The sequence below is a fragment of the Caretta caretta genome, chromosome 1 (genome assembly GCF_965140235.1).
Source record: "Caretta caretta isolate rCarCar2 chromosome 1, rCarCar1.hap1, whole genome shotgun sequence".
In the NCBI taxonomy this organism is placed as follows: Eukaryota; Metazoa; Chordata; order Testudines; family Cheloniidae; genus Caretta; species Caretta caretta.
Genome location: NC_134206.1, coordinates 149,774,245 through 149,788,759, shown reverse-complemented (window position 1 = coordinate 149,788,759; position 14,515 = coordinate 149,774,245). Strand labels below are relative to the sequence as shown.

The 14,515-nt window shown below is 37.9% G+C and overlaps 1 protein-coding gene across 11 annotated transcripts in view; it reads left to right on the top strand.

Annotated features, from left to right (window-relative positions):
* Positions 1 to 14,515, top strand: part of DMD (dystrophin) — a 2,122,534-nt gene that overhangs the window by 887,792 nt on the left and 1,220,227 nt on the right. For all 11 annotated transcript variants that reach the window (XM_075132091.1, XM_048863664.2, XM_048863629.2 and 8 more), the window contains 2 exons: positions 3,014 to 3,137; positions 12,390 to 12,477. In XM_075132091.1, coding sequence (XP_074988192.1) covers positions 3,014 to 3,137; positions 12,390 to 12,477 — 212 coding nt within the window. The remainder of the gene's footprint in view (positions 1 to 3,013; positions 3,138 to 12,389; positions 12,478 to 14,515) is intronic.

Here is a 14,515-nt window from a genome sequence, read left to right as displayed (position 1 = left end):
AAGTTCTGTGTGGTTCTTGCTTTGGAATCTCTGTTCTCCATTCTGTATGCTAATAGGGATGCCTTCCTGTCCTTTCTTTGATGCAAATAAGGCTAGGGGAGTTTCCTTAATCCTGTTACCCTGGGTGTAGGTGTGTCTTCCACTACCTTTTCATTGCTTTTTGTAAGTCTTTCTTCTGATTGGCTTTGGTTCAAGCAGAAGTGGGAAGGGGGACAAAGAGATAACAAGACACAATATTCAGAGGTGCTGTATAGAAGTGCCCTTTCTGCCTACACTATTTATCACATATACTAAAAATACCCGTTGTTCGTTCCCTTACACTGGTGCTTGAGGTCACCCATTTTAGGATGAGGGAGATCTCAATCTGACAACCAGCCAGACATCGTCACGGATTAAAATTATGCTGCTTTATATCTTCAGCCATTGACAGCAAAAGTGAAGTGCTAGCAAGCTATATTAATGTCACACCCGCTGATTTACATATGTACTTGGACCTACTACTCTACTGCAAGCCACAGATTTTCACTGGGCCTCAGCTCAAAATGGTTGCATATGCACTTCCATGGCATTCACGTTATGAGCCTATATGTGTGGAAGTTTGAATAGCTCATGCTCATAAATTCCCAAATGATCTTGCAATTTTAATGTGCCTATACATACAGTGTAACTTTCAAAATAGCCCTCATTTCCTGCACATAAATAAATAAATGCTTAATACAAAAGGTTGGCTTCTACAAAATGTTTTTGAAAATCAAGACCATAATATTCCTTTAAATAAACCAATGGCAATCTCAGTTTAGACTAAAAATTGCCTTGCCTTGTTGGAGATAAGGCATTCAAATTTGACTGTCAAGTGATTTAAATAATTTTGCTTTATGGGCTCAGATACTCCAGTGACGATGCATTCAAAATGTCTGGATAGATAACTGTCGGACCATATTTTCTTAATTGTTATTACTTGTTATTTTTATTATGATAGCATCCAGGAACCTAAATCGGGATCAGGGCTCCTCTCCTCTGTGTTCAGTGCTTTACAAGTATACAGTAAAGGCAGTCTCTTTTCTGAAGAGGTTAAAATCTAGATTAAGACATGACACATGTGGGTGTAACAGACAATTGAAAGGAATAGGCATGGAGGAGAGGCTAAATGAAAAATTCTATAATTCATGTATTTATGTGCACAGGTAGTTTTGAGTCATTCAATTACTTTTTTGACTTTTGAAATATCAGTAAACAAATGATAGATATTGAAGGTCGCTGCTGGTCATCTACCTAGTCGTCATCAATTGGCAGTTTCCTGTAGGCATCACAGTAGATGTGGGTCTTGAAGAAAGATCTGGGAGAAAGGGGAGAGATTTTACTGACTAGCTCATAAAAGTGTGCTATGCATAAGAAACAGCATAGAAGAAAGTGTGAAGATGCTTGTGGGAGAGTAGATAAATGGGATCAAGGCAGAGTTCGTGAAATTGAATTGGTGTCTGAGAGTCATAAGATACAGAAGTAGGTAAGTAGAAAGGAACTAAGTTGTGAACTGCCTTAAAGGTAAAGTTTGTATTTGATTCACTGGAAGGACTAACACCAGGTGACACGGTTAGAACAGAAGGCCGGGAGCGTGGCCTCAGCAGCAGAGTTTTGCACAGAGCTGATAAGTGGTAAGGTAAAAGGGACAGAGGTGAGGATGGTTGAGAAAAAGGAGTTGCAGTAATGAAGATAAGGGATGGTAAAAGCCGATACGAGATTTCAAGTGGTATAGATAGAGTGTAAAGGTCAGATCTTCGACATACTGTGGAGTAAGAATCCCCAAGATTTGAATACAGCCAGGCTGTGTTAGGCTACAGAGAGAAGGTAGAGTAAAAGACAGCACCTTGGTTAAAGGTGGTGGCATGGAGGATGACAGACACACATTCTGCAGCTGGAAAACCAAAGCATGTACACTACTTAAGGGAAAGAATTTCAGAGACAATAAATTACCAAGTTTTTAAATATATGCCAAGCAAAAGCCCATTTTAAAGCCAGAGAATTATTTAGAGAAATTGTCTGAAGTGATTTGATTTTGGGTTCTATAGAGCAGCTGCTTCAGTCCCAGGGCTTTTAAATCTACATAGACTCTCCCTGCATTCTCTCTCCACCTGTGTTGGCAACAGCACTGGAGAGGGAATCGAATCTTTAACCTATTGTGTAGCGACTAAATCAGCTTGCAGCTTCATGACTCCTCCAAGCTTCACAGGAAATTAGGTCCCTACACATAATAAAACTGGTCCTAAATGCACCTTCATTTTGAACTCCTCTCTTTCTGAATGAGAAAAGGTGAATCAGTGTTGCAGGGAATAGTGAAGAAATAAAATCCATTTAAAAAAAAAACAGCTATAAAACAAAGTACTGAAAAGTCTGTGGGGTGGGAACACAGGGAAAATAATTCCACATGGTACTAAATTTTTAATTTCCCAACTTTGCACAATGTTGTTTTTTTAAAGGTCAGCTGACTGGTAACTAGAGCTAACATAAATCAGTGGGGAAAGACTCCCTCCCTCCTTCAGACTGTATCCTTCAAATCAGCTCAGTAGGGGGTAGAATCAAACCTTTGTGGTATGAATGCTACAAGTGCATCTATAAATTGTCTCCTCCCTAATTGAGACAGTAGGGGTTTTGCAAAGCTTTTCTTAGCTGTGAAAGTCATTCTTTGCATATTTTACAAAAGAAGTCAGCTCATAAATCTGGAAACCTGGATGCAAAAGTGGAGTTGTCTGTTCAGTAGACAGATTAGTGTAAAAAAACTAGGAAGCATTTGTAGGTTTACAAAAGGGCTCCTAAGTTTTACAGTTGACAGTTTTATGTGGTATCTTCTGGAATGCAGCCTACTTAGAACTTCTGTTTCTGACGGCAATCACCACTTTTTTTCATATTTAATTCATAATTCTGGTTGAAACACCTGGTATAACATCTTTGTTGTGGTTGTTAATTTTAAAGGTTTTATATCTAAAGAAAAAATGTCTTTTATTTCTCTATATCTTAGGTTTGACGTCGATACAACAGAACTACACAGTTGGATGACCCGCTCAGAAGCTGTACTTCAGAGTCCCGAGTTTGCAATATATAGAAAAGAAGGCAACCTGTCAGACCTCAGAGAAAGAGTCAATGTAGGAAAATATACTCTCATATTTGTTTCTCAATTTGTATTAATTTTTCAAAGTACTTTCAAAGTCCAAATCTAAAAAAGTTGAACTGTAGATTGGCAAACACTGATTGACCATACACAGCCAAATTTTCAGAATTGCTCATTAATTTTGTGTGTCCCAGATTTTGGCTGGCAGCTTGATATATGTTGTGCCTGAGGTGGTGTTGACCCATACATCCAAGTCCACACACTTTTAACTTGTACTGCAGATTGGTACAAGTCTAAATAAAAGCAGAATCAAGCTTTATATACAGTACCTTATGTATACAACCATACTGCTACTCTTTTCATTCTAGTATTTTTATGTTAGTATCACATATTAACAAGCAAAGTCATATTATACTGTATGTAAAGGAAGATCCAGTATTTCTTTCTAGTCATAGTGTTCTAGTAAAGATCCCAAATATTAAAAATCGTATTGCTCAGCTGAATTTAAACAAGTCTGGCCATGGTAGCATGGAACACTTGAAAAATTATTCTTTAATCTCCTACGGCCTCAGTGATGATTTTGCAGTGTGTAAGCATAACTGTGTGTGTGTTTTTCACACACACTGAATTTAGTCTGTTAAACACTACAATATTTGAATACTAGGAAATAATTTGATTTTTGAAAATAGTTGCAAAAATTATCTGCTTTATTCTGAGTATGAGAAGGAGAAATCCATGTCTAGCTAGCTATTACACTCAAAGCCCATGATATTTTACAAATGTGTTGGTTTAAAAATTAACAAAGATAAATTCTTCCTCCATGTACTGCAAATGGAACAAGATTACCAACACTAAATCATTTCTGCTATATGTTTGTCTTCATGTCTGTCTCTCCATCTTAAATCAGCTCTGATAAGATGAAGGAAATTGAATTTCAGCCCTTAAGAAGTATATATTCAAAAGTTTCTTGTTATCTCACTTACCTTGCAGTGGTTTGTGTTTAATCAGTAGTCTCCATAGCAATACTGGAAGAAAGCACTGAGTAGTTTGCGGTATACTGAGTGCAGCTCTCTGATACCACCTGCTCATCTTTGTGTACTTGGAAGTAATACTAATAATTATATGGTAAATGATTTTACTCTGACCATTTTCTATCTGCTCCATGAAATGTGCACGTATTAAAAACAAAACTGGCGTGATACATGCAGAAGATATGATGGATGCAGGCATTCAGATACTAGAGTGATGGGGACAATTTAATTCATAAAGAGATAGACACTTTTGGAGTGCTTCACACATTATACTATTGGGTTTTTTAAATAATTGAAGGTTCCTTTTGTTTCCATTTTTAGGAGCATAACCATCTCAAAGTTGGCAAATTAGCTCTTGCCCAGACCTTTGTAATTATTCTGAACACTTGCACACTCAGATACCCTTAGTCAATAAGATGTTCCCCTTCCTAATATCAGTTTTATAATACTTTATAATAACCTTAAGGGATTCAGGAGCCATGGTTTGTTCACTTCCCTCCTCCTTTCCTTCCTGTGCTCCTAAGGAGGCAGTGATCTGTGTCCCTGCAAGTGAGAGATGGAGGTAGGTGAACCCCAGACCTGCTTCTGCTCCCAACTGGGGTTCCCAGCAGCTCTTGCCCCAGACTCTAGTCGGGCTCCTATACTTGCTCCTCTTTTGTTGATGGTGAGGCAGAGTTTGGGGGTGGGAGGCCAGTAGCAGCGCCATCTTTTCAGATCTTTGCCAAAAAATGTATATGATTACATGGGAATGTGCTGGATTGGACTCAGGCATGGTCCTCCCCTCCATTTTGGTCCCCCCAGATACTGTAACATTGGAAGTTGGGTTCAAGGGATTGGAGACAACCGGATCTTTCAGATCTTCCATAGATGACCTTAGAAAGTGAGTAGTAGCATGATTGAGAAGCTTGTTTCCAATTACCTGTGCTGGAAAACAGTGCAGAAAAATCTTTTTCTGAGATCAAAGATCAGGATGCAGGATAGAAAAAAAATGGAGGACTTCCTCTTCTAAAAAGAAATGGGAGAAATAACAAACATTATTATCCCATGTTAACACTGAAAATCTTTTTATAAAGACCACAGCTGAGTTAGGGTTGGAGGAACATCTTTATTTTTAAAAGTTTACATTTTGCCATGAGTAACTGCACATTTAAGGGTCTACAAGTTGCAGGCGCCAAAAAGGCTCGACCTCCTTTAGTCAGTATCAATATAGGTGAGATAAATAAAGTGGGGGGTAGCTCCCTTCAATGGACTCCCAGCCAGCCAGTTAGCTGTAAAATCCCTCTTGGTAGCTGTTTTAAACCCTTTACAAGTAAAGGAAGTAAAGAAGTCCCCCAGGTAAAGAGAAAAGAAAAAGTGGGCACCTGACCAAAAGAGCCAATGGGAAGGCTAGAACTTTTTAAAACGGGGAAAGAAACTTTCCCTTTGTCTGTGGTTCTCTGGGCTGCAGAAACATGGAGCAGCAATGCTATAAGCAGAAATGCTGTGTAAGGTTTGAACCAGGTATGAAAAAGTATTTTCCATACCTAGAAGGAAAAATTTGGATAGGGAATGTTTAGTTAGATGCTATCAGGTTATCTCTTTATTTTGGCTTTTGGATCTCCTCTGTGCTAACCCCAGATGCTTTTGTTTGCTTGTAACCTTTAAGCTGAAGCCCCAAGAAGCTATTTTGGGTGATTAATTTTTTGGAATTACTCTTCTAAAATCTATCAAAAGCCTAAATTCCAAATGTATTTTCTCTTTGTTTTTTATAAAATTTACTTTTCTTTAAAAAAACAAACAAACAAAAAACCAGGATTGGATTTTTGGTGTCCTAAGAGGTTTGTGCATATGCTGTTTGATTAGCTGGGGGTAACAGCTAATTTCCTTTGTTTTCTTTCTCAGCTCTTCCCCAAAGCGAGGAGGGGGAAGTGAAAAGGGCTTGAGCATACCCCACAGGGAGGAATTCCCAAGTGCTCCTTCCTGGGTCCAAGGGGTTGGTTTTGTTTTGTTTTTTATTTGCATTTGGGTGGTGGCAGCATTTACCAAGCCAAAGTCAGAGAAAAACTGTAACCTTGGGAGTTTAATTCAAGCCTGGAGTGGCAAGTATTAATTTAAGAATCCTTGTGGGCCCCCACTTTCTGCACTCAGAGTGACAGAGTGGGGATTCAGCCTTGACAACAGGGGAAACTTTTAAAGATAATCAGTGACAGCTAGCGGCTGAAATCTGTACTGGACACTGCTCAGCTGCTGGTAGAAGTAAAGTCAGGGCAAGTTTTTAAAAAAACAGATTTGAAAACCTGCCTGTACTTGATTTTTTTCAGACACAACATCTCTCTCCTTGGAAATGGAAGCAGAGGTGGGAAGTGGCAGCCAGCACCTTAAATTAACAAGAGCTTTCACAGCTGCTGGCTGCCAGTTCTCACTTTTATTTCTGTGGAAATAAGGGTCAGAACAAGGCAAAAATAAGATGATGGGGTATGGGCTGCCTGCTGAAATCTGCATCTCCAGAGTCAAAAGTCAGCTATTGACTAGGACTATTTAATTACAAATGTTAAGACAAAAAAGACAAACATTATAGAAATGATGATTCAATGAGGCTGTCTGTATATATTTATTATACTGTTACACACACACCTGTAAATGTATATAGGTATGCGTATACATGTGCATATGTACATACACACTTGGTTTGTTCACACACAGAACAGAGAGAGATTATGGATCTGATCCAAAGTCCACTGAAGTCAATGGGTATCTTTTTATTTTGGCCCTATATGGCACTTTATCAAGAATACATGGTTATGTGGTATGAAGGTTTCATTATGGGATGACCATATAAGTAATGTACACAATCTAAAATGAATGCCAATAAAATCTTTTACTCCATTCCGCCCCTTCATGAATTCTGTATGTGATGTCTACATTACAGAAAACAATTTTAGCAATGCTTTAAAGTGTTCCTTGTTCAGCCATAATGACAGGTTCCTTTGTTACTGTGAATCTGAATGTATAGGGCTTAGGTGAAGAAAACAGTGAAAATTAACGAGATGGAAAACTTCTGGAAAAAAGAAGTCCAAGGCTGAGAATATATATCCATAATTTAACAGTAAAAATCTTTACAATGATGTAGTTAGTGAAGAAAATAACATTTAGAAGCCTGAAAATTCAGAGTTTAAAGTTAAACTTACCAGAAACCCAAACTTTAGCAAGTATGGGAGAGTTCACAAAGTACAATGCTCAAACCACTTAAGTTTAGCTCCTTCTCAATCTCAAGCTCCTAAATTATCTTTTTTCCTTTTATAGCTGCCTTTTATAGCTACTTTACAGATATGCTGTGTTTGGATCAAAACGTTTTTTAAAGAAGTTGAATTCTGTAGCTTAGGACTTGTCTTTGTACGCAACACTGTACATTCACACCTTGGCTTGCCATGCACTGACTGACTGTAGACAAGCCCTAGGATTTTGAACAGAAACTCTCATTGTGCAGCTTGCTGCTGGTGTGTCAAAACTGGGAATCAGACAGCAGCGATTTAAAATTTGTTTAACATTTCCATTGTAGACATGGTAATGCTGCATGTAATGATCTTGGATAATTGGTTACCAAATAAAATCATATGATTCAATAGTAACCTCCTAGTTTTGCAGGATTGGGCCTGCCTGGTGGAGAGTGGAGAATGACTCCCTACATTGCTATTGACCAAATCAAGGATTTTTAATTTTTAAAGTGTTTTTGTGAACAGTGCCTGACATACCGCTGTATAATTAAGAATAAAGGATTTTAAATGTTGGTTGTGATCAGATGAAGCTATTATATATGAATAAGATACTGTAGTCTGATATTCTACTTTGATCAGATTAGCATGAAGCGGCATGAATCGTTGTCTCACTGTATGGGTATAGCATGTTGTGTAGGACTGAAGTGTTCTACTGCTGACTAGAAAATAGATGCTCATGGTTTTTGCTATTATCACATATCTTTTAAAAAGCCAATAAAGTACTTACAAAAATAACCACACAAAAAGAGGACTGTCAAGTAAAGTTGACTGGAAAAATCAGAATTTTTCTTGCATTTCAAATTTTCCATTTGAAACTCCAGTTTTTCCTGTAGGAAATTTCAGAAGTGTGGGACAAGTGTGTTTTTTGCTTACTTCCCAATACTTACTGTTTCCCAACTTTTTCCAGTGGCACCAGCTGGTAAACAGGAATGAAAAGTGGGAAGGCAAGGAAAAAAAAAAACACATTTCACTTTTAGAAGTAACATGTTCACATTTAAATTTTAACACACTACTTAAATGTGCAAGTGTTACTGTTTCTCTCAGTCACACTTTCAGTATTTTGTTACTGATTGCCAACTGGCAGAAGTTGGAAAACAATAATAATGCATGGGAAAGTAGGGTTTTCCACACTTTGACTTTTTTCACAGCTTTTTCCAATTGAAGAGTAATCAGAAGGTGAGGCAAAATTTTCATTTTAAAATAGAAAAATGCTTAAGGATATTTTCCCACAAATGTTTTGTTTCCAAAATGTTTTATTTTTCCAGAAAAATATTGAAAGATGAAAAATTGATTGACAATATTTTTGTGTGAAAAATATAGATTGTTTTAAAAAATAAAGCCCTATTTTCCAATGGAAAAATCTTTCCCTCAGAAAATGTTTGACTACTGCAGTTGTTAAGGTTCTGATGTGTAGCACTCAAAGATTTGGAAATGCCAAAATTAAGGTTTTCTGCACAACCTTAACCTCAAACCACTTGTGTAGTGAATAAGCCTTGGGTCCAGAAGAGTACTACCTCAATCATGACAGAAGATGAGAAATGCATAATGAATGAAGGAGGGTTGAGAGGTAAATGAGAGGGGTGTTGACAGGACCCCCTGCCTTATTCAGTGCAGGGATGGGTGATGCACCATTTATGAGGCATGGGGAAATAAAGTATGAGGCTAATCATAAATATTTAAAAGTTATTTCAGTCACTGTACCCTGTTGAGCCTGCAGAATTAATAATGATGGGACCTGTGGAAAAATGTGATCATGTATTTAAAAATAATCTCAAAGTATCTCAAAATGCATACACACAAGGGAGCAGAATTCATGTTGTGTAGGCCACCTTTACTTTGGCATTTCCAGACTTTTGAATGCAACCTTAACATTATATTTATCAGCTTTTTGTATGGATACACATGCACATGGGGGGGCGGTGACACACACCCCACTCACGTGGCAATTCTGTCCATGTGAGAAATTAATACATGTAGTTCCTCAGTTCATCATGCAACTTTGACTAGTTCATCTACCCTCTGCTCCTTAATCCATCACTTATGCGACTTGTCCTCCCCCCCACACCCCCCCAGTCAGCTTTTAAAAAGTCACTTTAAAAAACAATCAGCCTGCCAAGATGATGACAATCATTATTATTTATTTGGATTGCATTGTCACTTAGGAATCCCCCCACCCAATTGTGCTAAGTACTGTACATATATCTAATGAAGAGAAAGTCCTAGGAGTTTACAATCTCAGAATAAAATAGACAACTGGTGGATATAGCAAGGAGCTGGGGGGAGCACAAGGTAACAGTGGGACAATACTAATCAGCATTGATAAGCAGCAGTAAATGTTTGCTGCTTTTGCCCCCAAAATACTACCTCTATTCAGGACCTCGAAAGGTGAAATTTGTCTTGGGCTAGTGACATGTTTTCTATAGATGTAAAAATGTAAGAACTATGAAAAGCCTGTTATCTTCTGGAAACAGGAACTTTTTATCATATGGAAGGGGAGTTTCTGAACTTTCCACTGGGACTCACAGTATTTGTGTCTGGCCTTGGAAGGTTCAGGATCACAGACTTAAATGCCTTGTCATTTTTATGCTCAGAAAAATCAATATTCTATATATAAATACATAAAAATCTATATAAATCATCTATATATAGATTAGATTAGAGTAGTTTTTATGGTTCCTTCTGGGCTCTTTACAGTTAGACCAATGGTAACTACATCACCTGGCTTTACAGGCGGAGTGAGACCAAAAAAAAAAAAAAAATCCCATGTCCATTTTTAAAGCTCTCTAAAGTGCATTTCTACAAAAGTTTTTCTGTAATTTATGTGGCACACAACACATGACGGTGTGGTATGAAGATTTTATTTGTACATGTTAGGAATGACTCATGCAAGCCATGAGTGAGTAATGCAGTCATCTTAAATTCATTCTGATAAAACCTAGATACCACATCACACTATCATGCATCAGTCCATAACTTCTCTCTGTGCGTATAATGTACAAATAAATGTATAATAAAACATATGCTTACCAAAGTATTCCCAAACTTAATTCCTCACTAAATATCAATTCTCATCTTCATTTTTTAAGATACATTATTTGCACAAAATTAAATTGATACAAGTATTTTCTATAAAATTTGCACATTGTTACAGTGGACGTTTAAAATTATTAAAATGTATGATGAAATACCTATTATAATAGGTAGCAACTATGTGTATATATAATTCACAATAAAACATAGAATGAGATAGTGGTAGGCCTTGGGTATGTGTGAATAGGACTGTGTGAGGCTGTGGAAGGTGGCTCTCTGAAGCCCCAGGCCTGGTATAAGATGTTCACAGTTAGGCTCTATCTGCTACATTAGCATCACTGAGGATTTTTGCATGGTCAGATTCTGTCTTTGTATATCCCATTGTAGAATCAGGGCTTAAATTCATTTTTAAAATATACATTTTTACTTTTCAATTTCCTTTTTTTTTTCCCCAAGCCATTCATTTTGATACAAAAATATGCAAAATCCCCAAATTTTCAGGTACAGTGAAAAGAATTTTTCTCAAAGTCCATTTTTACTGTGTATGATTCTGTGTTAGCATGATGATTTTGAAGTGAGAATCCATTTTGAATTAATTGGAGGCATTTTGAGCATTGCTGTTGTTAATTCACCCACTGGTAGTTGTGATATACATTAGGTGTTTTCTCAACAAAACAGTATTGGTATTACTATTTAATGCACTAATTATCTCTGTTAAAATAAATGCATTTTAAAAAGAGATTTCAAGTCCAGTATCACTTTAAAAAGTGTGTTTATATATACTTATCTATGTAAATAAGGAGTGTAATGTTAGTCATCTAAATCTATACTTAGGTATCAAAAGCAGTGGCCTAATTTATTTGGCTTCATTGCAAGTTGTGAGGGCTCTCTACGCTTTTTATAGTCAGGCCCCTTAGAGTATGTCTTCACTGCACGTTCAGCGTGAGTGATCAGCTCCTGGGTGGGACCAGCCACACTGCAAAGTCCAGCTTGGGTTACTGTGTTCTCACTGGTGCTGCACTCACCTGTGTGAGGCATTAGGACTTCTGAATGTATATCTCAAGGATCTTTTGTGATGCAGTAAGATGAGCCTCTCTGATTATTTCCCACTGAATCTTGGTAGAACTTGTCTGACCTTCTGGGCACATGGGGAAATTGTTGGAAGGCATTGGAGAACTATCAGCACTTGAATAATTATCCTGCATCCTTCTGCAACATGGGCAGGTTACTAGCCTAAATACAAGCAGATTGTAAACCATACCCCAGCTATTGCAACTAGCCCAGATTGAAAACACTACTAAATTTGGGGAAGAAGGTTTTGTGTGTGGCTGAGCGGGGGCTAGGGACAATACTTGAATAGAAGTTCTAGTTAATTCAGCAGTGAAGTCATACTTTAAATATACCTAAATACGGATTAGGATGTCCAACTTTAGCCATGTAAGTTTGAAAAGGTTGGCTAATACATAGTAAGCAAATAAGTCAAAGCCATATGGGATGAATCCTGCAGTGCTCTGAGCAATCCTGTGATGGGCTATGCACCCTCCACTCATATCAAAATCTGTGGGAACTGAGGTCACATAGCCCTGTGAAGGATCAAGTTTAATATTTCTCTATATGAAACCTATTGAACAGACATTTTTTTTCATTCTCTGATCCTGGGTTTTGAACAATTCGGATTCTATATATAAATACTTGTGTGTTGTTTGTCTATAAAGTACCTACATGTGTTGTTTATCAAATAATCTTGTCATGCTTGCACGTAGAGATTTATGTATTCAACCTTGCTTTCCTAAAGTTATGTGGCCAGAAGCATAGCCAACTTTGTGTGATTTGTTCTGTTGCCAAGTCAGGAGGTTAGCCGGGCGATTTTACAGGGTAAAAAGATTTTGTGGCCGTAGAAAATGTACAGATTAATTATTTGGTGTCTTCAAAATCTCTTTCTAAATTCTTACCTTTCCTGTCATGCTACAGGCCATCGAACGAGAAAAGTCTGAGAAGTTCAGGAAACTGCAAGACACCAGCAGATCAGCGGAGGCCTTGGTGGAACAGATGGTGAATGGTAATGATATGGGGGTTGAATTAGATGATAATCTTAGGGATGGAATAAATACATAAGAATTCTGTTAGCAAAGCACTTTCTGAATGGAATGGTAAGTTAATTTTGCTTTATATTTTTGTCACTCTGTCTGGAGTGACCCACCACTGAGAGAGCCAGTTTCAGGTCACCTTGTTAGAAGACAGTACAGAAACCCCAAACTGACTGTATATTCTATAATTAGATTTCACCAAGCCAGTAACAAATGTGCACTCCTGGATTAGTCTTACCATGGAGCCACAGACAGTCCCCTTAGGCTCTCCCGCCCCTCTTTACCACCCAGACAAGATGGACTTTGTGATGAAAGGTTATTAAAAGAAAAAATCACCTCACATTAGGTTACTCCCAACCTCAAAGGCTCAGTCACCCGAGGTCAATGGATACTCTGGATCTCACACCAAAGACAACACTGACAGCCAATTTCTCTAGTAAACTAAATAAAGGTTTATTAGCTAAGAAAAAGAAATCGGTTATTGAGAGGTTAAAACAGGTAAAATACATTAACAGTTGAGTCAAAGTTTGTAAATCCAATATGACAGCAGAGATGTAGTGATGGGATCTTGGGCCATTTATTCAGTATTCCACCCTGTTATAATCCAAAACAGTTCAGAGATACAACATCGCTCCCTGGATCCATTCTTATAGCAGTTTGCCCTGGAAAGCAATCTGGCAAGTATCTCCATCTCAGCATGGACTTTTTGTCTGTTGACTAAATGCAGACTGTGGATTTCCCATTGTTGAACACTATGACCCATGCTTTGAAGTTAGTATGCTTCTTCATTTACAGTTCCAAAGCTTCAATTCTGTTTGATGGGCAGGCCAATTACAGATGCATATATAATGCATTTTGTTACAGGAATCCAAATAATCTTTCATTCGTTTTCATGAAGTTTAAACATCAAGCAAATACACCTTTGATCTAGGATTATCTAATTACAGGGTATACATAATGTAACAGAAGACAACAGAATACAGATAGGTGAAAACAATACAATCAACATCTCCTTTTGATCTCTTTTAACAAGTGAATTGGCTTGAACATGCTATGACCTTTTAGCATTTCTTTGATATTCAAGCATAAGTGAACTGCCCTATTGCTCTAGCCTGAGCTGTTAGAATCACAATTTTCTTATTATTTTTAATGTTAGAGCTATTCATTGGAAAGGGGTGGAAACAAAAACAGAACTTTACCACCATGAAAGGAAATGTAGCAAACTATAATGCTCACAATAGTGCACTATGTGTTGTTAGTCAGTTCTGCACAGAAACTAGGATTAAAATCTTACTTTCTGACTATATTAAACTTTTGAAGAGACCATAGTTTATTTGAAATTATTTCAGAGAGCACGAGCCTTGAATATAGTCACAATTCTTAGACATTTTGAAAATTAATCATATCTGATTATATGGCTTTTGCAATATTTTATATCGTAGCAGAGAACAGAGAATTCTAATTATACTTTGGAAGAGATTTCTGTTATTTAAAAATTCAAATGTAATGGTTTATCCAAATTTCAGATTAAAAAAAATCTTATTTTACTTTGTAATGGGGTTCACTCACCATTCTGGCACCTCCTGCTGGTTGTCTTGGGAATTAGCTCTTCGGGTAGTGCCACACCACCATCACTCCTGCTCTAGGACCCATGTCTTTCCAAGGACAGCAGCATCCTCTTCAGCGACACTGCCCTCTGGCCGTGCCTCACACTGTGCTCCCCACTTCCAAAGGACCTGAAGTCTGCTGTTCAACCACTTCCTTTAGTGGCTATTGCAGTGAATTGTCTGGCCACTTCCTCATGGCCCCAGCATCCTCTTTGCCCTTGCCTCAGGGCCTCAGCCTGCAAACCCCAGCAGCCAGCCAGGACCTCTCTCTCTCCTGGTCCCTGCTCCCAACACCCTCTCAGCTCTCCAGAGACACACTCCTTCCTCCCTGGGCTTCCAGCAGACAACTATCCTCCTCTGCAATTTCCTTTTTATATGGGCCTCCTTGGCCCTGATTAGCTGC